Below are 25,038 nucleotides of genomic sequence, written 5' to 3'. Positions count from 1 at the left end.
ATAACATTCATAAATAGGCCAAAAGTCTGAGAGCACTTGTGAAAAGTATTCCTTTGTTTTTACAAGGTTTACAAATTATATTATCAGCATAACAATTTGAATTCAAATTATCAGCACTTCAGCCGCATAAACTCTCAAACTCTCAAGAGCATCTTGAGCTTCAAGAGAAGCAAAACACATCTGACCGTCTGTATAAGGAGTCACTTGATCAAACTAATTTACTTGATCAGTGACCTAGAAATCGTGCTGAATCTGAAAAATTTCTTCTGCATTGTATGCCAATAACTTTGTGTTTTAAAAGTTAAACAAAATCCTAAAACTAATTTATTTCCATTTTTATGTGGTCAGACATTTGACTCGTATATTCCAGACACGATCATAATATTCGTTACATAGATATTTAAATATTTAAAGGGGTGGTAAACCACGGTTTCACTATTCTAACTTAAGCTAGCGTGTAATGTTGCTGCTTTAGCATAAACAACATCTGCAAAGTTACAACGTTCAAAGTTTAAAGCAAAGGGAGATATTTGCTTTTAAAGAAATCCATTTCTAAGAACTACAGCAAACGGCCAGTAGGCGACTACACACATTCCTCCAGGGTTGGTGACATCACCAGGCTCAATATTTACATAAACCCCTCCTCCGAGAATATTAAATGGGGGGGGGGGGGGGGGGCATTTTGTATCGCGGCGCTGTTGTGGTATAGTTAGGCTGGAGTGTTGTTGCCGCGATGCCGAGGAAACGCTGTTATATTCATCCGGATTGCAGGTCTGGGGTACTTGCTTTGTTCGGCCTTCATAGGGACAGGGGTGCGTTGCAGAGCGTTTAACATACAACATGTTATATGCACGTGTGTATGAGACAGAAGGGAACAGGCACGGAGCACATCTCACGGAGGGAAACTTTCACAATGTTCAAGACAAACACTGCCAGTGTGTGAATGCACGACGCGCGCGGGGCTCCCTCCCGCAGCAGTTTTTCACGGAGGAAAACTTTCACAATGTTCGCGAGTTCAATGCAGGATATGCACAACGGCTTGACCTGAAAGCTGGATTTACAAACAGAAGCTGTTTACGGGCCACAACCTGTAAGTCTGATTTATTTTTCATCGATGTGTTTTCCTGTAATATGTTGTAGCAAGGAAGTAAACAGATGACAACACTGTTCTGCAAACCAGTCTGTTAAATGCTCATTCATACTTAACGTTATCCGACGAACACCTATCGTTACAAACACTAACGTTAAAATCTCAACAGCGAACTTGGCATTAGTGTAAATGATTCTTTGATTAGAGCTTTTATGTATTATTTATCTACAGGCATGCTAAACATGGTTCTGTGTGTGATTTGGCTACTATAGTAAAGCCAGTGTTTAGTGTTTTGGGTTAATAGTTCTTGCGAAAGATATTTGGCTATAATCGTTCTAAAAATACAAAAGTAACAGTGCCATTCAGTAGCGATCACTATAGATCCGCAGTCTTTACTCATTAGGACTGAACAGGTTCTGCTCGATCATCTTCACTAAAATGTTCTGGGTCTGATTTGGGCTCAGATTGGTGTGGTTTTATTGACGCCATCGTTTCTAATACTGACCAAAGCACAGCCTCCGGTAAGGTAAGGGGCGTGATGTTTCCGACAAACATACACTGCGGTTAGCGAATCACAACACACTGGGCCAGCTAACCAATCTGAGCCCATTGCGTATTTTTGAGGGACTGGCTTCATACAACCCGGAAAGCATCAGACCGTTTTACAAGGAGGGACAGAGCAGTGTAGAATAAATGTCAAATATATGAAAAATAATGATTTTTTTTTCAAAACGAAGCATTAACACATGTTACAGTGCACCCCACAAACACAATCAAGCCTTCAAAACAATGTGTTTTACCACCCCTTTAAAAATGCTCTATAGTAGAATGACCAGACCTGAAACCAGATTTTCCTTTCAGGCTTCTTAAAATGTCCAGCTGATTTACAGGAGGGATGAGCCTTTAAGTAGAGGTAGAACAGAGAATAATCTTTTTAAATGCTTGACAACAGCATATCAAACCGCAATAAACTGCTAAAGATGTTTTTTTCCCTATTAAAAAAAGTTATCCAAAAGCACAATTAAGTATTAATAGGGGAGAGCGGAGCACAACCTAACGCTTTTTGACTTTCTCAGTTTGTGTAAATTGGGGAGTATTTATTTTTTCCCACATTCACACATCTAGTACAATTATGTGGTTTTGTTTCATTAATACAGTGGATACTTTTTTCTTGATTTACCCCGAAAGAATGGAAGTGAAATGTGACAACATGCCCCATAGGTGGGGTCCATTGTAACATGTGAGGGGCACATTGTAACATGACCAAATGACAGCTTAAAATGTTACCTGATATAATAAAAAAAATAGACAAACTAAAATATTTTGTCAATAAAATACAACTATTCCCTTTTTAAAATAAAATAATGGCATCTTTTAATCATTTCAAATATAAAATAACAAACACATCGCGAAACAGCATAGTTAAACACATAATAATAATGAATAATTTCTGAACATTGACTCTCAGTCATAATTCACCCTTTTCTCATGGTTTCTCAAAAGAATTCATAAAAGTATAATATAATAGCGTAGTTCTAATAGGGGCTCATTGTAACGCAGTGTTACAACAAGGATTTAAACCGCGGTTCGTGTCTTCTGCTGTTAGATCAACATTAAAGAACGATCTCAACTGTTAAATAACAGATATAAGATTCAAATAATATCAGATTTGTCTTATTTTAAATAAACACAAAAAACAGAGATGAAAAATAAACTTAAGTAAGAATGTACTTTTGCTATGGTTAAATAAATGTTAAGTGATATCTTCCAAAGATTTTTTAATTTTGGCGCAATTTCTTCTTTAAATAATGTTGATATGGCAACTAGTAAATACACTAAGTTTCGTCATCCTGGCATGTGTGGAAATTTTTAAACCATGTGTGTTATAACTCACCCCGCGTTAGGTTGTGCTCCGCGCTCCCCTATACAGTAAACTAAAAAACAGCATACAGTACTACTAACAAACAAATACAAATATCTTCAGTTACAATGGTCTACAGAGAGGCAAGATGGCTGACTACCTGTACATTGGGACTGACACAGTCTGCTCATAAAAGTCCCATGTGGACACTAGGTCTGTCCGTGCAAGGTTTGTGGCATAAAATCTCCAAGCAGCCTGATGGGGGGAAAAATTATTGAAATACATTTCTAGGGCTGCTCAATTATGGCACAAAATAATAATCACGATTATTTTGGTCAATATTGAAATCATGGTAATTTTACACTATTATTGGTGGGCGATATGAGAAATATTAAATATCAGTGAAATTTCACAGTTATCGATACTTCATCAAAAACTGGTTAACTGAAAGTCAAAGGTCCTCAAAACAGAACAAGTAAACAGTCAGCAATACAATAAGAACAAAGAAACTAATGACAAACAAAACAGACAAATAAAGTCAACTGAACAAAAATACATTAAAAAAAGAGTGTTTTATTTTTTCAGGAAGATTTACTAACAGTGGTATTCAGATAAGTAATAGCCTACAGCAAAAATGTAATAAATGAAATGTTAAATAACACTGCATTTTCTTACTGTATAATTCAATATTGATTAAGCCTTATTGAAGCTACTTACTTTATTTAGTAAAGATTAGTGAATGATTTTTGATTATCAGCAGGTTTATTAGGATGCTGTCACTTTAAAACCAAATGCATGGATGCAATATACTGTTACACACAACTGTATATGTTCACTAAAGACAAAACCGGCTGTGTTTATGAGAAAACTTGCCAAAACGGCACTTCAGCTTTTTGTGTGTAGGCTATTTGACCATTTAGGCGGGTATCCGAAGCCCATGTATATTTTGCATATCTGCGTTCGACTCCGTCTTGGTGCGCACACAGAAAGTTAGCATTAACTAAATATGATATTAGTAGTCGCACTGAAAGTTATTAGTAAGTAGGGCTGTCAACAATATTCTAAATAGTTCTCGAATAGTTAAAAAATTCTCTAGTATATTCTCGAATAGTTAAAAAAAAAACGAATTTCGAAGGTGAAAATTAATATTCGAAAAAAAAAAAAAAATGTGTGAAAAAACGCCAGCGGTAGTAGAGGCGTGGCTGTGTGCTTTGCGAGTGGAAAAAGCATTGAGAAGAAGTGGGCTAATGTACACAGGTGACGATATTTATTTTAGTACACTTCACCGAAAACCACACTACAAAAGAATCATGTAAAACAGATCAAAATAAACCTCGATATTACTTGTGACATGAGAACAAAATGTATGTAGAAATGTAACGTTAACTTATACAACTAAATTTATGATCTCTTAAATGTTTCCTAATTTCACTTAACACTTTCGTGAGTTTTCACTTAGTTTCGTGAACTTTTCTTTATTAAACGGGCTTGTTTATGCTTTTCTAGGCTCATTTTGTAAATATAAGCAACTGGACCACCCTTACTTTGCATCGCCCGCCACAAGCTCTTTGTCTGCAACACGACAAGAGGCCATAACGGAGAAATTAATTTTGTTCATTTGTAAGGACATGAGACCGATCGGTGTCGTGGATGGGGCAGGCTTCAGGGAGTTCTGTCAAGCAATAGAACCGAGGTACTGACTGAATAGATATTGCATGAATAAAGGATGAATGCACTGCTTCCACTGGTTTGATTATTTACCGTTTCATGTCAAGGAAAAGTTCCATATTTACCACAGCACAGCTCGCTCGGAGCGATCAATATGCTGTAAAACTTCAATTAATATTTGTTTCAATCACTGAATGAAGCCTGCTATATTTTGGACAAGAGTCGCAACCTTAAATTGCTTGCACAAAACTCAAAATGTGTTTGTTCATTTAAACCGTTATGCGCAGAGAGCGTGAGGGCGAGAGAGAGTGAGGTCTGCGGTCTCGGCCATTATTTGATTTACTTGTTTTTGTGTAGGTAATACGTTGTCAAATATATTTAAACTTAAATAGACTACCTATACAAGTAGTTATGTCTCTTTGTATTAATTTGTCCTGTTATTGACGTAATGCCATTGACAAACGCCATTGACAAAATGCGCAACCAGATGTTCCAATAGTTCGAATATTCGTGTTTTTTTTTTAGGGAATATTCGAACATCATTTTTGAGCAATTTTGACAGCCCTATTAGTAAGCACATTTACAGATATTAGACAGGCCTACAAATGTTGATTTCCTCAAAATGTGTCTGGTGTGAATTACAGTAGAGTTATGGGTCTGACCTGGATAAGACCTGCGGCAGGGTTGCGACGCTTCTCAAAATGTTTCTGCCTGTGCTGCTCTTGAACCTTCAGAGCAAAACCTGAGCCCAGGATACCCTGCAACAGAGAAAAGAGAGCAGAAATGCTGATTTCTTTGAGCCATATCTCAAGTCAGGCACTGGAGAGGTTCAACGTGCCATTTAACTCACCGCAGGAAGAGCGAAAAAAGCTACACCGATCAGACTGAAGGTGGCAGCAATTAGACGGCCATTCCATGTAACAGGAAACTTGTCCCCGTAGCCGATAGTTGTAAGAGTGATCTAAAGAATAGAAATTATTTTTCATAAAAAGTGGCATTTTTACAGCTATGAGTGTAAGAATACAACCTAGTAAGGCAAGGTTGGTCAGGCAGAGGCTATAGGTTCAATCCTAGGTTGGGATCCTGTTGTGTCCTTGAGACCAGTTTATAAAGAATAGTCTACATTACAATGTCTACAATTACTCACTCTGGAGATAAATGATCTACCAAATGAGCCTAAGAGGAGTTCTCTTATGGCAGAAGTCCATTTGTGAAATGGATCTTTGAACAGCATCTTGTTTCAGTGTGTCTTATCATCTCTTTTTATCTGATTAGATTCAGTCAGCAGGCCTCTATGGGCTTGGATGAAGCGGTTGCACTTACCAGCCCCCACCAGAGGGCGTCTGCGTAGGTCTCGAACATCTCTGCATTGTCATCCTTCTCCACTGAGTACACCAAGAAAGATGCCAGGATGAGACAAAGGAATCCAATATACCACGCCGTTATGAGTTCCTACATTTAGGGATTGAAAATGTTATGAAAATGTAGAACGTGATACACTCCTGAACAAAATTAAAGTATGCCAACTGGATGCAATGCCTTTAAAGATTATAGACATATTTTTCAAACCGCTCCATGGCTATATAAATCAGAAAGAATAAATCTATGCCTTTTAGTCCATGTAAAGACCATTGAGACCATTTGTTTCTGAAAGAAGTCGCTTGTGCTCAGCAACGCTACATCAGATCAAAAATAAAATATTTAGTATATAATTTAAAATGTAATTTATTGTTGTTTCCAGCAACATTACTCCAGTCTTCAGTGTCAGAAATCCTTCGAATATGCTGATTTGATGCTCAAGAAACATTTCTTATTATTAATGTTCAGTGTTGAAACAGTTGTGCTGCTTAATATTTTTGTGGAAACAATACAAAAACAATTTCAGGATTCATTGATGAATAGATCAAAGTTTATTTGAATGATATATTCTATAATATAAATGCCTTTACTGTCATTTTTCATTAATGTTATTAATTCTTGTAGAATAACAATATTATTATTCTTTTTTTTTTAATCTTACTGAACACAAACTTTTGAGCGGTAGTATATATGTCTATAAAAGTTGATAATAATAATAATAATACGTAGCAAATATGAGTTCATAATCTTTCTCTTTGAATCAGTTTTCAGGGGCATACTTTTTTTTTTGTGCAAAATAAAATGTTCTCTAGAATGATAACATCCACTGTTACGCAATACAATCTGTCACTGACCATCAATAGCCAGTAGCAGCCATGGTTATGAAGTAAACTAAAATATGTCTCAATTTCCTATTCAAAAGCAAATCTCTCAATACAGGAAAGAAATGTACTTTTAAACCATTTCACGGGGTGCTTAAGGCCACTGAATAGTTTTAATAGCTGCAGACTAAATGGAGTGATAGTTTCTCCATTATTAGAAACTAATGAATAATAATGAATTTGCTGCCCACTGACTCAAATGGCCGACTGGCTCACTCACTGCTCACTCAGTAACTTACTTAATATGAATTGTTTGCAATCTCTGCGTTCAATGAGTATAATTTTATATGTAAACAACACACATAACATTTGTCTATACATAAGCATATTTACACACACTCAGTACTTGAGTGTTACAAATGAGCTGGTGATTAACACTTTGTCCTAAGGCACAATGTGATACAGTGATTGTGTGGTCACCTTGCTGTGTGCGTACACCACAGATCCCAGAAGCTTCCATGTGCCACCGCGGCGGTCCATACGCAGCATTCGAAGGATCTGAAGAAACCTCAGACTCCGAATGGCGGAGGTGGCAAAAACATTCCCTTGTGAGCCAGCGGCCAGCACAGACACCGAGGCAAAAAGGACCATGATATCTGTAGAACAACAGTGTCCATTAGTTAGCAGATGAAATCATCAAGATGACTGTCAACCTTTAAAACATTAGAAAGGAAATGTTTTAAATTACATCTTCCTCCCATCTTTCTTATCTTTAATGCTCTCTTCAACAGTGTAATTAGATTACTATATTAATTATTCTCTTTAAAAAGTATTGCATTACTTATTACATTTTTTTTTAAAATCCCATATAAAACTCGACCAGTTGAACACAAGGATAGACATGGAACTGCTCTTTTAATTATTTCAAATAAATAATAAAAAATTGCACAAATTATTCTTGAACTGACCATATTTAAAGGGAGATGGTTACATAAAAACCCACATTTTAACATTAGACATTAAATGTTAATGTTAAATCCATTATTGTTTTATACAGAATTGTTCTATAGTCTATACAGTATTTAATGCAATTACATCAGAAGTAACTGTAACTCTACTTTTTCAAGGAAAATTAAATTACAGTAATTAATTACTTAGTAATATAACACCCAACACTGCTCACAAGGATGATGCTTGCTCATTTACTACCTCAAAGACTTTATTGTCTCGAGCATAAAGAATAGCGAGAGTTAGCGAGAGTGAGAGAAACAAAATCAGAACAGACAAAAAAAACAGAAGATGATTTCCTAACCGATGATACAGAAGGGTTTCCGTGCAAATCTCAGCCTTCCTCTCCATTCTCTGTAGCGACAGCAGCACCCAGCTGCCCAGATACGCACAATATATTCCACGCCAAACACCACGATTGTCACAATTTCCTAGACAGATAGACAGCAAACACTTTATCCACTAATATAACATAATAGTAATATAATGGTGAATAATATATGATATGCTATAATATAATAACAAAAAGTAATTCTAAAACTTTATAATAATATAATATAATATACATAACATACATAATTCATATATGAGCATCCTCATTAACAAATGAGATACATGTAACAAAACATAACAAATAGCAATAATACTTATTATTATAAAGACCCCATGAAGTACAATAGCTATGCATCAAAAATACATGTCCAATCATCTTTATGTTAAAAGAGCATTATGTGAGTGCTTGATGGCTAATGTTACACTGACACAAACAGATCTATAAAGTGTCATGTTCACAGCAATCCACATCAGCACTGGATAACATCCTAGTTGTCTGTTAGAATGTGGAACGAGATCTACTGACATCTACAGCATCTACAATGTTCATACACAAGTCTGAAGTGTTTTGATATAAAAACCTAGAGAGCATCCCTACCATGAATCAGTGTTGTCCTGTAAATCATGTTAAAAGAGTAACAGATACAAACCAGAATGTACAAGGCACTCTCAGAGCTTTTCTTGTATTCTTTGATCGTTGCGAACACTGACAGGACCAGGCAGGAAAACACCAGCAGAAACCTGCAAGACAAGACAGTGGTGAATCATACCAATGATTTAATGGAATGCTGGGATTTACTTTCACATGAGATACCAAAGTGTCTGAATAAGCTCCAACTGACAGGTTTCAGTATTAGAAGTTATTCATTGATATTAATTTGTTTTAGACAAGAGCAGTAGATGCATATTCATGAAGGACACAGAGTTTTGGACACTTAATTGGAATCGGGCCCTCTTGGGCATATCATCGGCTTTGTGATCTGAGGAAAAATGCTGGCTTGAGAGAGGCAAGAATCCTTGGAGAGTTCCTGACACTCTGTCGTTAAACTCAGAGATAAATCCCTGAAGAGACAGAGAGAGAGAGAAAGGGAGTGAAGTGAAATGAGACTAAAATAGCTGAAAGTCTCATTAGCATAAAACCTCACTGGGCCTCACACCCGTGTACAGTGAGAGAAAAAATAAAGACAGATAAAAACATTGACATGGAACTTTGGGGGTGCCCGAAATAGACATTACACTGAAGTGACGTCCAAAGGTACCCGGAGACTTCGAAAACAACAACAAAGAGTGATTTGTGAGATGTGCTGCTGTGTAATAAAGTTAAATGTCAGGGAATCTCAAGCCTAACACAATCAATGAAAGCACTTGAATGACTGGCGCAATGTCTTCAATAAATGGGAAAAAACTATTCCAAATGAAGAAGTCAGTGTTGACGGTTTAAAGGTCCCCTTTGATTGCATTTTCTCCCAAAAAACGAAATAGAAACAAAAACCAACACAGTGCACTATCCTAAACCCTATTTCTGCTATGCACTCCAGAAGCTTCCGAAATCATGAGCTCTCATCATATGCAATGCATACAGATTTATTATGAGATCATTTGATCCAAAACAGACATTTTTAAAATTCTGCTACTAGCTACTGAGAATCCCTGAAACGGACTACTGTATATATTTTGAGACAAAAGATGTGTTTATGATTTGCAGGTCCACTGAAGGTGTTTAATCATCAACAGTTAAATCAGTTTAATCAACAGTTAAATCAACAGTTCTTCAGCAAATGTCAAAGAATAGTACTTGCAGAAAATCCAAATATTATCATTTGGGGTCAGTTAGATTTTTTTTAAGTGTTGGATCAGTATCAAAGTAATTTCAATCGGGAGCCATCATTGAAACGCCTCTCGGACATGCAAGTGCAGCTCCTATGTCTTTGAATGGGGGAAACATCACATTCTCCAAAACTGTTGGCCAAGCTTACGATTAAATGTCATATTTGAAATCACCAATGAAACCCGACAACAACTGTCTCATAAATTTTGTTTCTAAATGCTCAAATCATAAATAAAAAAAAATTAATTTTCAGCCTGGACAAAGCTAATGCGCATGTGCAGTCCTAAGCTCGTGTCTCAGACCACTGCCTGTTTCTATAGCAACCGGAGCTTCTAATGTCAGCTGCAGTGACACTATGACTTTACTAATCAACGATTGGCTCTTTCATTTAGAAGGCCGGGCTTATTCGCCATGTTGGGCGTTGCACTTTCTCCCATTCATAAGTAATCGGAGTGCACTGTCTTCCTATATATGAAGTCTTTGGTCAGTATGTTTTATTTTTATTAAAACATTTTAAGAAACTGATATTTTCATTCAGCAAGGATGCATAAAAAAATTATCAAATGTGACAGCAACATTGTTACAAAAAACGAATTTTAAATAAATGCTGGTTTTTTAATCTTTCTATTCATCAAAGAATCCTGATTTCCACAAAACTATTAAGCATTAACTGTTTTCAACATTGATAATAATAATTGTTTCTTGAGCAGCAAATCGGCATATTAGAATGATTTCTAATAAAAATTAAATCCCATAATTGAAATTAATTGGCTAATTTGGAACAATCAAACAGAAGGAGATCAGTAAAACAGACTGGTCCTAAGGGAATGAGGCCAAAGGCGAATAAATGCATTAATAAAGGTGGGATTAGAAAGTCAAAGGGAAGGAAATATAATATTTAAGCATGGACAAAAAAATGCTGAGCTGTAAAGCAATCACATTATAAGAAACCTTCCTCCTGCCATCCTTTCAGACAGTTTGGACTTTATAGGCGGTTCCAGAGGACAAGGACGTATTTTAATATGAACTTGCCCCGAAATCCCGTTGACAAACCATGGGTTTTTATGAGCAGCTGAATGAAAGTTCCTATTTGTACTTCACTGATGCTGACGACTCCTACGCAAATTAGTCTTTGCATTTGTAAATCTCTAAGATTTAAATGTACTGCCTTCAGATGCGGGGCTTGGTTAATGTTGCCAGAACATTTTGTGCAAACTAGGTACAACTAATTAGAGTTTTACAAACTCCATTGGACAGACTGACTACAGAGGCATCAGACATAAGATTGATAAACCCTGAAATGACCACAGCAACAATACAGCATTATGACTGTAATACTGCTGAACCTCTGAGCATTAAATGTAAGGAACATATAAAGATCAGTTAAATAAACACTAAATCATTAAGCCCTTTTGTCTTTGTCAGACTGGTCATTGCTCTTGATGCTGGCAACGGCCACAGACTAATCTGGAAATTGTAAGGCGGAGTACACTATAAGGGCCCGTCAAACAGAGACAGCAAGGACACATGGTTTGAGTCAGCAGTGAAGAAGGTAATAGAGTAATCGATTGAACTCATTCGTCCCATTAGCACAATGCTCTCAAAACTAGACTCCCAAACCCAGACTGAACCGAGGACATACAATCCAGACTGCATAACTGTTATTATTAGGTGACATTAAAGGGTGAATAGAGCAATATTTCTCACATATAGGGCTGGGTATTGACACATATTGCCTCATTCAATTCGATTTTGATTCACAAGCTTGCTATTTGATTCAATTCAATTAGATTCGTTTATCAGTACATTATATGGCAAATTTTCTCAAGTAAAGAAATATGTCTCTCAACAAATGTTGTAAATTATACAGGGAACCTCAGTTGGAATATTACTATAGTATTAAATGTTCAAATGAACTGATTTGAATAGGCTACTTACATTTAAATTATACATAAGGAAGTTTTTATAATAATAATGTTGATGACAAATATTTATTTTCAGCAGCCATTACTCCAGGCTTCTGTCACAAATGGGAAAACTGATACATTTTTTTCCAGAATTTTTTGAAAATTCAAAAACATTTTTTTACATCTATACTGTTCCTTTTTATCGGTTTTACATGCCCTACTCCTTCCTGAATAAAAGCAATACTTTCTTAATAAAAAAAAAAGAAAAATCTTACTAACTCCAAACGTTTGTACGGTAGTGCATATTATTCAGTATATTAGAATATTTTACAATATTTTATTCTTAAACTTCTGATTGCATTAGCTGCCAATAACTATCATCAGCAAAATTAATAATAAGTGTAATACTTATTGTAACAAATACTCCGACTCGCCAAAGACACCAGCATTCACCACTTCTAAGTATCTCCTTGTACCCTTTTCCTTAAGCCTGAGAAATAAAGGCTTAGCTGAGTCTGTACAGCATGCAAAGTGCTATCTCTGCATTTAAAGCTTGTGAAAGAGAGAGAGAAAAAAACACTTAAAGTAAGAGGGCCAAAGTCAGCACACTGCACTCCACTCAGTACGTGTGTGTGTGTGTGTGTGTGTGTGTGTGTGTGTGTGTGTGTGTGTGTGTGTGTGTGTGTTTGTGTGTGTGTGTGTGTGTGTGTGTGTGTGTGTGTGTGTGTGTGTGTGTGTGTGTGTGTGTGTGTGTGTGTGTGTGTGTGTGTGTGTGACAGAGTAAAATAAGGGAGGTGACTATAAATAATGTATCTTCAGAACTCACATTCATGTCTCTCATGGCTGAATTGGGAGTCTTCAGTGAGGGTTACATGACCAGCAGAGCAGACAAAGACAAAGCTAGTCCCTCAGCTCATGCTCTAGCATCTATGATAAGAGTCTGTGGTTATGATGCTGCATTATGACAGATTGGTTTATAGGCTTCATAGGAGATGAATGGATCCCAAAACATTTGAGGTAATTGGAGCACTGTGGAAGCTCTATGCGTTTCTAAAAGGCTAGAAAAGAAGTGATCCTACGCCTTGCCTTGAGGATGTGTGGATCAATCAAATCTCTCTAGGGATTTGTAAGGATTCCTATTCCTATTCCTATTCCTATTCCTAATGTCATAATGTAACCAACTGTATACAATATTAATGGTAATCTACTAGTAAATTCTAGCATTACACAAAATAAACACAAGGTCTTTTACCACAAACATTTACCATCAGGACTATTATGATTACAAATAACAGCATGCACCAGTATCAAGAATTTGAGACTCTTGAAAACTTCTGTTAAAATCTTTAAAACTCATATTTAATGGTATAAACCAACATAAATACATTATTTAGGGTTATTTATAGGCTAAAGATTATACAATATCCAAAAAGGTTAAAGGACTGAAAAAATACATCAAGGGGGAAATTCAGTTTATCCAGTAGGATCTAATTTGATTCTCTATTAATTCCCATTAGAATCCTTTAGGACAGGTTCCATTTACTACAGAAACTTCAATGAATCCGTGAGGATTTTTTATTAGCTCAGCAGGATAATGAAGGAGAAAATACAATACAGGCCAGTGCAAAATAAAATAAAATGCCTCATGAGGATTCACAATAGTTACAATATTTGCCTAGAAAAAAAACACCTAAAGAGAGAGGCCTACTTTACCCGTGTTTCTACAGAAATCTGGTCAGGACTGGAGGTTCATTTCACCAATTGTAGGCCTAGCTGCCATATTTTCTAAGTAATTAGTCATTTACTTTCCACATATTAACTACAGCTACCCTACTATATTCACGTAGGCTCCGATGGTTTTTACAATATAGGCTAAGCTGTAGGGCCTACAATAATCGTAGTAAGCCTACTTAAGTGGCACTCCGCATTGGTTAGAAAATGTATTTACGTTACCTGGTTGTCGGCAAGCGTGGTTAAAGACTTTATTAATAGAGTTTAAATAGTTTTTAGGTAAAACCCACTTATTTCAGCACTTTTTTGTTATCTGTACACGACTCTATGTGAGTGAGCTGGTCGAATGATTCCGAGTGAATCGCGAAACGATTCAGACCGATTCACACTGCCGACCCCAAACGAGTGACAACAACACTGGTTTTAATGTTAACAGCAGACACAAAAAAAAGTTCTCGCAATTTTGCGTCTGTTAATGCTAAACTATTTTGAGTTGACGTGAGCAATTTTTCATGGTCTAGCGCCATGACCGCGACGTTTGACGCCAGGCAATGTAAAAAAGTAGGCATATTTAAACTTCTCGATATAGAACATTGTTTCTCTATCCGGTTGTATAACTACTTTTTAACTTATTTTAAAAACGCGTAAACCTGCTCGGGATAACCAACATGCCTTTCAGCCAATCATTTACGCGAATGTTACGTCACCGTATCAATATTCATAAGCCAGACTGATACGGTTTAAAATGTGTCCCCTCACTTTTCCAGATCGTTCCTACACCCCAGCGACGACCCCGTTTGATCAGCTGGCACGGTTTCCCCCCTGGCATGCATCATACATTTGTTGCCCAGTGTTGTGTAGAGCAAACACGAGCACTGACTCGGCACAGGAGCTGACCGGTGCTGAAACCGCTGCCTAATGATACTGTCTGTGTGCACTGTGGGTCTACTACAGTATGCATCATTAATAGTCTGTGAACACTTCCCAACGTCCCAGGTAATGAAATATGCACAGCTGTGAAAAGCTCATTTGGCGGCCGCTTCTGAATGAATCTTTGATATTTGCTATACAGACAAAACTTTTACATATTTTCGCACTGTTTGACCGACGCTCTGCGACAAAAGCTGCAGACAGGCAGAGGCCGACAACATCTCAAACTTTCAGCATTCTGGGCGGTGCAGCACAGCGGCATCTCTGTCGGTAAGGTGGGTGATTCCCACACCACACAGTAACGCGAATCACGGAGCACATACTCACACATAAGCGTGGTAAATGAACGCCCAGCCGCGGGGTCTTTCCAGCGCATTGTAAAGGAAATTTTGCAGTCTGCGATAACGCGCGTTTCTTTTGTGAGCGATGCTCCCCCTGGACCTCGGTCTGCACAGGATGCTGCCCCGTTTTGTGCTGTCGGAACCGGCGATGAGAAGTGCCCCGTCTCGGCTCGTCTCCGCAGCCCCGGGGTCCAGTCCCACAAAGCCGACTTTCTGTTTCTTCTCCCCTGACGGAGGGTGATAAACTTCACCGTTGGCGGATTTTTTCACCATTCTTACAGTTTGACAGACCCAAACGAGTGTACAAAGTAGTCGTGGGCAGACATTGCCGAAGCGGGGTGTGTTCTGTAGTGCGGTGGTCTCGTACTAAAAGCCAATTGAAACGCTACTGCAATGGGTAGTCCTTTATCTTTACGCCTTCCGGCTCTTGCACGAGCCTCTGTATTTAATGTTTCAGCAGTCCGATTTTGGATGAGGGGACAAATTGTTGCAAGTATTAAATCATTAGTAGCCTAAGCATGCTAAATCATTCAAGGATGGAAAGAGAACTTAGCAGCCTCCAAACAACGGAATGGAGACGAGAAGTAGCCTATAGCTTATTGTCATGTAAAAGGCGACGTTTACCTGAAGCAAAACTATAATGCATTATAAAACTAGATAATCTCTAATATATATATAAAAAAAACGCACCTATGAGATTGCATACAGTCAGAGCAACCATAGTCAAGAATGGATCAAAAATGGTCAGAAACTTTCAATTAAACCCTAACTTTTGATTGGTCTCCATACCATGTGTTTCACTCTTCTCAACATCCCTCCACGGCCACTTGTACATAAAAGTCATGTAGTTTGTTCTGTGCTGTTATGCAGTAATATCTAACAATGACAGGTCAGAAGTCTTTTATAAACAGATACTCTTTTATTTTGTTTGATATTAGCAATGCATTAAATACAGCATAAAAGACAAACCTAACAGAGCTTCATTAAGTTAACTAATTGTTTACTCCAGTCAGACTGAAGGGAGCTATAAAATCATGTTATCAGGGCTGCATTGAGCTTTGGGGTACAAGACAATTTGACATCCGAGACAATTCTGAGGTGCTGGGACCCTGGGTTTTCCACAGGTCCTCAGTTTTACCTCAATTCTACTCGTGGAGAATCGAAATATATAATATATATATGGCTAATATTACATTACCTCAGAAAGGAGAACTTCATACAATGCTTGAGTTAAAAACACCTGGACATATGCTCATATTACCAGCAGGAAAAATGTAAGAGCAATTATTCTGGAAAGCATGAGGACATAGACTTCACAGTCAAACATTAATATAAACTATAAGTTAAATACTTGCAGATGCAGATTATATCTACTCCTTCACTCCACCAGTGAGGTTTTGATTAAACTGCTCTTATTAATAGGAACAATCAGAATCCGTAAGATTAAGAAAATGATTTTGAAATAAAACAATAAAAAAATAGGAGGTAAAGACTAACAAACTAAGGCCCCCAAAAGAAAGGCTTGATTTGCTAGCACCATTGAATATTTTCTGCTCTTTGAGCCGAAAGTACACTTGAAATTGAGGCAAGTACAAGTTAAAAATTGGCAATATAAACTTAAAATAGTACTGAAAACAGGTCAGCAGTTTACAGTATATTTATATATTAAAAAAACATTTCAATACATGCATACGTTTCAGCTGACTGATTAGTGATGTTAAATTATGCAGTCTTTTGAAATGGGAAGCTAATCGCACAATAATGGACCAAGATGGTGCAGAAACCTGAGATTTTAATATACAGTGATAGGAACATGCTAATGCTAATGCTACGTCTTTGGGTTTTACTAGATTTAAGTTTATCATACAGAAATGATAAGTTTCGTGTGGACATTATAAAGCACAGTAACAAGCAACAATGAGGACCTTCAAAACATATACAATAAACACACTGCACAGATTCTGTGGATTAAAAACACTTGTTTCCAGTTTGCTTCGAGGACCACGTAAAATGTTAAAATCCAATTAATAATACATGTGCGTTTTACCAGCACTAGCCTTCAATTTGGATATACATGAACAAAAAAAAAAATATTTATTAGCATAAATTCAAGTATTATTTTTCTAAAATATTTTATCATCAATACATGTAAAACGGCAATGTGGTAATAAGTTGCGACGTCTAACTTCCATGCATGAAACAGACAGTGACGTGTTATGATGAGCTACAATAAAAACATGATCAGATTATGATGCTTTGTAGCATTATTGTCATTAAAGTGACTTTATTTACTCAAATCTTTGTTTATTTCTCTCAAATGGTCAAATTTGAGCAAATAATGCCAACTGTCAGGATTACTGAATGTAGCATATATAACAATATATATATAAAAAACAAAATGTAGACTTTGCATGTTACAAAAGCCTGTCACATACTAGCTTAACTAGTCCAAACTAATCCAGGCCTACTCGGTTACTGACCACACGCAGTTAGAAATTTAAATACTGAACACATGGTGTAAAAGCACAATAAAGTTTCCTATCCAAATATACACTAAGTATACAAAATGAAAGATGTACAATATTATATTTGATTTAACATTATTAATACTCTTTAAATTATAGCACTGCTGTTCCCAAAGAGCATATGCTTATCCCTCTGATACATATATATATTTACCTAAATACAAAACAATAAATCCTACTATATCTATTCATTCTTCAAATGATCCCTTTGCGTTTCTTTTACAATGTAAATTATGTTTAATAAACACTGAAGAACACAAGCTCTTTTTTTTTTATTGTGCTTCTCCAAACAGCCGCATAAAGCAGCTCCCCGGAACTGTCACGCACTGTAACACAGCATTGATTCATGCTTAAAAAGTGCTATACGCCAGGGACGAGCAGAGTTGATCAATAAGCTGTTTCAGTCTTCAATATCAACATGTCGATTACAGTGAAATCTTGTATTTTGTATGCAGGTCTATGTTTTTGTATCGTTTGAGAAGCTGATACCCTCCATATGTTTCCCTGTTATCCTTTAAATGCGTCGTTGATTGAACTTCACAATAAAACTGTGTTGTTAAACAGAATCAAACTCATTTAAACACGGCAACGGATAAGAATCAAGATTTTGAAACTGGTCCATGTAGGCTGGAATGATTTCAGTACTTTCGTAATACCTGATACAAGTGAGAGAAACGCAACAGCTCGCTGAGGGCACCGCTTCTCATGACACAGTGCAGACACACTCATGCTAAGCTACAGTAATTGCACATAATCACCACGTATCTGAACTTAACGTCGCCGTCCAGACCAAACCACCCTACTTTCTGACTCAAGATTGCAGTCAACGGCGAAGGAAGAGATAATACAGCCTAGATTTAGCCATTCACATGCCAGTCCAGATCCATTAGGAGGACCAAACAATATAGCAATGTGGGCAGACACTGCTAGCCAAGATTAGCATCGTTAGCATTAGCGATTTTTTTTTCTCTCAGCTGCCAGAGCAGGAGATAAAGGTGGCCAGACTTTTCTCATTCCTCATCGTGTTGACCTCAGGCCGGACCTCTCTGGATGAGGCTGGGGCGGGAGTTGAGATGTGCTGAGACATGGTCTCAAAATGATAAGCCATAGTCTTGATATCTCCCAGCATCTAGAAGGCCTGAGAGACGGACATCACCTCATTCAAAGATCTCCATCAGAGGGGGGTAAACACAACCTGAAGAGCCTGTGATCAGGATAAAAAAAGGATTTAGTTACTGTAGAAGTTTCATTCAACTCCAAAACTCTTTCAATTTTTAATGTCAGTGAGGTCTTTAAATAGCAGGAGTCAGTAATACCTGGGGGCAAAAGGTGGCATCTGGTCCATTACTCTGAGATTTTTGGCAGAAATCTCCACTCTGGTGCCCTGTGAATAAAGAGACTTATTATTGTCTGTCAGAATAACTCAAGCCTTCATATTCCAAAACACGCTGAACTGTTTCTTAGTGTGTATTATTATTTATTGTTGCACAAATGTCCAATTAAAAACCTTGTAAAGCCTTTAGACTACTTGCCTACACATATTTATTGATATGTTAGTCTGAGGTCAAGCACTGTAGGCATTTATTGTATCTGCTACGGTTTTTCTTATTATTTTACTTCTTAAATGATAATCTAAGGCAGCCCACAGAACAGCCCATATGCCAGAGCCAGTTTCGGAATTATTCTCTCAAAACCTCTAGCAATGTATATGAAACTTTCAAGTTCTGAAGTCCATTAAAGTGCATCTATCGATCATAAAAGTGTTCCACACGGCTCCAGGGGGTTAATAAAGGCCTTCCGAAGCAAAGCGATGCGTTTGTGTAAAAAAAAAAAAAATCAATATTTAAAACTTTACAAACTGTAATCTCTAATTTCCGCCGTACGCGCGTTCACGAGAGACTGGCGTTCCAGCGTTTGATGTAGGACTTTTATAGACTTCAAAACAGAAACAACCATTCACTGCCATTATAAAGCTTTGATTAGCCAGGACATTTTGTAATATAACTCACATTGTATTCGTCTGAGAGAAGAATGTCATATACACCTAGGATGGCTTGAGGGTGAGTAAATCATGGACTTATATTCATTTTTGGGTGAACTATCCCTTTAAGGGACAGAGGGGGATCAAAAACTTGTTAGAATTAATCTGGAGTGGCATATTCGGCAGCTGGTGTGGATTATATGGTCCCAGCTATTTTCTAAATAGACAACATTTTCTACCAAACACATTATGTTTTAATAGCATTAGGTGAACAGTTTGAATTATGTGTCATAAACGGTACCTGTTTACGCATGATGTCCATGGTCTGCATTAGGCAGCGGGGCATGAGGCCATGGTTTCTGGCTAGAGTAATGGCCTGCTCCAACGACACAGACAGAGTACACCTAAACAGGACAAAAACCTTAGTCAGAGGTGGTTTCGACAATCTGTTATAGATTTACCTCAGTGTAGCCGTAACCTAGGATACAAATCACCTGGGATTAGATGCACATTTGAGCAAGAAATAAATTGAAGTCAAAATAAAATACAGTTTATAGCAGAAACTTGACAGTGGCTCCACTTCAGTAGTAAGAGGCTTAAGGCATGTGTTTTGAGCTAACACTCAATTTAACCTGCCATCTGTGGATTCATCACACCTGACTATCAGATCTAGAGCAACATGAACATTTTACTGCAGATACCTCTGCATCCCAGTGGCACACATGGTGATGTGACAGGCCCCCAGCCGGTTGCAGAGTTCGGAGGACACCAGCAGAACGCTGACACCAGAGGGCTGACCCGCAGAACCCGGTTTTATATTCATATATGACTGCATGAGCCGGCAGAGGTCATCCAAGGTGTTAAGTGGCCGGAGAAGCTGGAGAAAGATTAAATAAAACTGATTTAATGTTCTGATTTTAAACAGCTTTAATCAAAACATTTATATGCATGCCTTTCTGCATTTTAATTCTGTTCTTGTTGGTCTGTACAGGAATTCCAGTGCACTAACATACATAAACGAAAGTTTGGGGTCTGTAAGATTTTTAAATGTTTTTTAATGGTCTCTTATGCTCACCAGTGTTGGGTAGGTTACTCTAAAAAAGTATTTAATTTCTTATTACTAATTACTTTGTAAATCCTATATCAACCTCGACTATTTAAGGGATTCAAGGATAGACATGAAACGGCTCTTTTAATTCATTCAAATAAATAATATAAAACTATATAAATTATTCTTATTAACTGACCCAAGTATAACAAATGTGAGAAGGATACATAAAAACATGAATTTTAAAGTTAGACTTTACATTTTGATGTTAATTCCCCTATTATATTATATATACTTGTTCTACAGTCTATACACTGTATTCAGTTCAATTACATAAGAAGTAACTGTAATTAAATTACAGAAAAAATAAGAGTAATCCCTTACTTTACTTTTTCAAGGGAGAAGTAATTAAATGACAGTAACTAATTACTTTGTAACTAGTTACACCCAACACTGATGCTCACCAAGGCTGCATTTATTTGATCTAAAATACAGTAAAAGCAGGAATATTGTGAAATACTATTTTGATTTAAAATTACTGTTTTCTAGTTGAATATATTCTAAAAATTACATTTATTCCTGTGATGGAAAAGCTGAATTTTCAGCATCATTATTTCAGTCTTCACTGTCACATGATCCTTCAGAAATGATTCTAATGCTGCTCAAGAAACATTTCTCACCATTATAAAATGTTGAAAATAGTTGCTCAATATTTTTGTGGTAACCATGATTAGGGTTGGGTACCGTTCACATTTGAACCGGTACCTGAAATTCAGTACCGGTACCCAACGGTACCTTTTTTCTGTACTTTTGGGATGTTTACATCAATAACTGTAAAGAACCTGTAAGTGTTAATGACATTATGCCAAAGCTGCCCTGGTCGCTGTCTGCCATTGTCTGTGATGTTTGTATACTGTAATATTTACTAGTAAATAGTAGGCTACTAGCTACTTAATTTAATTCATAAAAACAACCATATTATTTTTTCTTTTCTTTTTAATTTCATTTCTATGAAAATATTTCCCACAAATTATGTGTTGTGTATTTTCTGGTAATCAAATGAAGACAAAAGACATTAATTAAATGTATCTTTTCATTTAATTAAACTTTTTTTTGTAGAGTTGTTTCCACGGCAGAGATGGCCGTCACGCGCGATTCTGAGTGTGTGTGTGTGTGTGAGAGAGAGATAAACCGCGCGTAGCCTATACGGCATTCATTCGCACAGAGACACGCAGGATTCGTATTAAAATAGTCTTTTTGCGGTTTTATATTCACAGACAGTCTCTCTCACCAGATGAGTTCTCAGGTACCGAAATTTGGGACTGATTTATTTAATGTGAATCGGTACTCGGTAGTACCGACGTAATTCAGTCGGTGCCCTTAAAAGTACAGAGTTTGATACCCAACCCTAACCATGATACAGTTTTCAGGACTCTGCATTTATTTGAATCTGAAATATTTTGTAACAATGTAAATGCCTTTACTGTCATTTTTGATCAATTTAATGCATCCTTGCTGCTGAAAAATATACATTTCTTACTGAACTGTTGAAGGGTAGTGTACAAGTATATTATCTCTCAACCAACCTGGTCTATTTTCATGGCAGTGGAGTTTGAGTCTGAATTTGATTTCTCCAGATAAAAAGCCCTGAAAAAATTTAAAACATTGCATAAGCACATATAACAACTTTTAAAGCATTTTTTTTTGCCAGTCAAACATTTATTTACTGAAATAATATGATGTTTAACACTAAGATATGCACGGTCAATCACTTAGTATGATGCCCATACACCACTAAAGGGGGTCTTTACCTGAGTTTGCGGTAATAACTTTTGACCTTCTCCAGTGACAGAGCATTTGTGCGCTGCTGAAACTCTTCCATGGTAACAAAATCCTGAGACAGCACACCCTCTGGCTTCTCTAGCCCTAATAAAGGAGAAGAAAATGCAGATGAACTTCATGTTTTCCCTAGTGCTGTAATGCTCTCCAAGTACCTCTAGATGGAGACCAAGACTCATTAAGGAAACAGTGTCTTTAATTAGCTCTAAATAAGTATTATATGAGCATGACTGATTCTGGGCTGATACATATCCAACACACTCTCTGTAATGCGAAAAGCTGTGACAAGGATTGCCCTTAAAAGTCTAGTTTTCAAAAAGTTTCAAGACAGGGCTATATTCATATTTGAGACATAAATGTATGATTTCTTATAATGCATCTAACCATTTAAAGCAGCATCTGGACCTCAGTTTGGAACATTGCTCATTTGCCCCTCTCACAAATAGAACTTTGCACAGGAAATTTGTTTTAAATAGAGTTTTCCGTGAATATTGTTGCATGTTGCACGATACAATCGCATTAAAATATAGAGCACACACAAACTCATTGACATTACCAGAGTTATTATCGTTGACTAAAACAAAAAAACACTTGAAATAAATGTTTTTTTTTCAGCTAGTCACGGCATCATTTGATTTTCTTTTAGTTTAACTTGAAGCATTAAACTAAACTAGCTAAAACTAAATTAGTAAAAACTATATAGACATATTTATAAGGGGAAAAAAAGACAAAAACACAACAAAATGACTAAAATTTTACCAGAAAATATAATAATAATAAAAATTTAAACTATAAATAAAAACTATAATAATTTATCAATGACACAAAAATAACACTGTTCATTACACTATAAAAAGATTTTATGAATTCAATATTTTTATAACGGACATTTCTCTTGCCTTGATTTGTTCTCATAACAATGAATTATGGGATGGGCGTTTCCTCAAAAGAAACATTCAATGATGCCTGGTATCATAAGAAGCAGCATAATTACAAATGACAACCTAAAGCCTATGGCGCCTTAAAATACAGCCTCTGTAGGCAGCTCACTGTTTTTTGGAACTGTAAATTACAAATGAAACACATTTAGAATGGAAATAGTCCTTTATCATGCTCCTTTTGTCTCTTCCCACCTCTAGTGAAGAGGACTGATTGAAGTTTCAAAGAGCCTCCGTTTTGCAGTCTTGTTGGCAGCTCACTGAAATGACAGCTGTCCAGGAACATTGTCACCCTGATGGCCTGCCGACTGCCTTCCACCTGGTAATGCACAGATGTGTCTGTGGAAAAGTGTAGTGAAAGGATGCATGATTTACAATGAGATTTACAATTCTAAGCCATTTCAAGCATTTTCCCTTACACTAGTTTTGGGGTCACAATGGGGAAATTAAGGTTAATTAGGTTGTAATTAGCCTGATGGGAGGAGTAAAGGCAAAAACCTCACAGGTGTGTGAAACGGGGGAAAGCCAAGCTGTTCACATTTGTAAAACACAGAGATGACCTTGTAAATAAAACACCTTTGCGGCAGAAACAAAGCACTGAGCAGAACATCCTCCCTCAGATTTACTCAAACCAAAACAGAAGACGGCAGATAAAGCTGCTCTCCTATCATGGCTAACTGAGATGACATTCCTGAAGAGGACATCTGGAGGGTGTGTGTGCTGTATGTTTGTGTGGAGGGGGAGGGGTGCTGCTATATAAGGATGAGAGTTTTGGCGTTGACTTTTTAGTGGAATCAAACAGCTTTATCAGAGAATGGGAGGGACCCGGGATGTAACTATTTATAAAAGAAAAGAATTTGTGGTCATTGTTGCTGGTTTTAGTGTGGTTTACTAAATGCATTTTAAACAATTAATTTGCACAGCATACATGGGTCAAATAAATATTAATAATAATAATAATAATAATAATAATAATAATAATAATAATAATAATACAGAATGCTAAATAACATTGCTGGTTTATACTTTTAGCTGCATTTTCAGTAGTCAGTACCATTTTGGTACTGGGGTTATTATTGTTAAAACTAAAACTAAAACAATATAAAAAAATGTTGCTTAATAAAATATGAATATTAGATGGAAAAACTTGCAATTTATAGTCAAACCAATACAATAATATAAAATATAAAAGTAAATATTTATTTAATATATATATTTTTTTTTTATTATGTTATTTTAAATTATTTAAAGGGGAAGTTTGGCAGACACTCTTTATTTAACATATTAAGGTTATATAAGTGAAGAAAAAAAAAAATCACACACACATTACTTTAAAAACTGTATATATACACAGAAGATGTATTTTTCTGTATTAATATATGTGGTGTGGTGTCATACTTGGGACGAGGCACTCGTTCTCCAGTGGGCGGAATAGCACGGTGACTTTCTCCAGATCCTGCAGTGCTGCTTTTGTATCTTCTAGCATGATTCGCTCTTCTCTCTGTTAAAGGAAACAGTTTGTGAGCCCAAAATAATCAAGTTCTTCATGATAAAGCAGTAGAGTATGTCTAGAACAATACTGCATAATAGGGGCGTAACGGTACACATATTCAGACCGAACGTTTTTGCTATAGGCCTTTCGTTCCGGCATGCATGTTTAGTGGTTAAATTTGGCGAAATGTAAATTCACCAACCTAAACTGGGGATTTGGGGGGGGGGGATGATATAATGTGACAGGTGACAGGATGATATAATTCTTACCTTATTTTACCTTAGTATTTTAAAATATTTTGCACCCAAAAGTATACGCACTTCAATGAATACAACACC

The 25,038-nt window shown here is 36.7% G+C and overlaps 2 protein-coding genes across 2 annotated transcripts in view; both read right to left on the bottom strand.

Annotated features, from left to right (window-relative positions):
• The window catches only part of kcnq2a (potassium voltage-gated channel, KQT-like subfamily, member 2a), a gene marked incomplete at both ends in the record, with an annotated part of 29,365 nt that extends 14,215 nt beyond the window's left edge, over positions 1-15,150 (bottom strand). The window contains 9 exons of the mRNA XM_079826335.1: positions 1,929-1,991; positions 3,112-3,206; positions 5,282-5,377; positions 5,470-5,580; positions 5,943-6,071; positions 7,280-7,455; positions 8,112-8,238; positions 8,791-8,881; positions 14,864-15,150. Of these exons, the coding sequence (XP_079682461.1) occupies positions 1,929-1,991; positions 3,112-3,206; positions 5,282-5,377; positions 5,470-5,580; positions 5,943-6,071; positions 7,280-7,455; positions 8,112-8,238; positions 8,791-8,881; positions 14,864-15,150 (1,175 nt within the window). The remainder of the gene's footprint in view (positions 1-1,928; positions 1,992-3,111; positions 3,207-5,281; positions 5,378-5,469; positions 5,581-5,942; positions 6,072-7,279; positions 7,456-8,111; positions 8,239-8,790; positions 8,882-14,863) is intronic.
• A 630-nt stretch (positions 15,151-15,780) lies between these two features.
• prex1 (phosphatidylinositol-3,4,5-trisphosphate-dependent Rac exchange factor 1) overlaps positions 15,781-25,038 on the bottom strand; it is an 88,072-nt gene continuing 78,814 nt past the window's right edge. The window contains exons 33-40 of the mRNA XM_079828131.1: positions 24,607-24,709; positions 23,404-23,547; positions 22,243-22,357; positions 22,018-22,078; positions 20,085-20,260; positions 19,685-19,787; positions 18,719-18,786; positions 15,781-18,606 (exon numbers count right to left, since the gene is read on the bottom strand). Of these exons, the coding sequence (XP_079684257.1) occupies positions 18,564-18,606; positions 18,719-18,786; positions 19,685-19,787; positions 20,085-20,260; positions 22,018-22,078; positions 22,243-22,357; positions 23,404-23,547; positions 24,607-24,709 (813 nt within the window). The 3' untranslated portion in view covers positions 15,781-18,563. The remainder of the gene's footprint in view (positions 18,607-18,718; positions 18,787-19,684; positions 19,788-20,084; positions 20,261-22,017; positions 22,079-22,242; positions 22,358-23,403; positions 23,548-24,606; positions 24,710-25,038) is intronic.

The sequence above is a fragment of the Gobio gobio genome (genome assembly GCF_949357685.1).
Source record: "Gobio gobio genome assembly, chromosome: 10".
Lineage (NCBI taxonomy): Eukaryota > Metazoa > Chordata > Actinopteri > Cypriniformes > Gobionidae > Gobio > Gobio gobio.
This window is presented reverse-complemented; position numbering and strand designations above follow the sequence as displayed.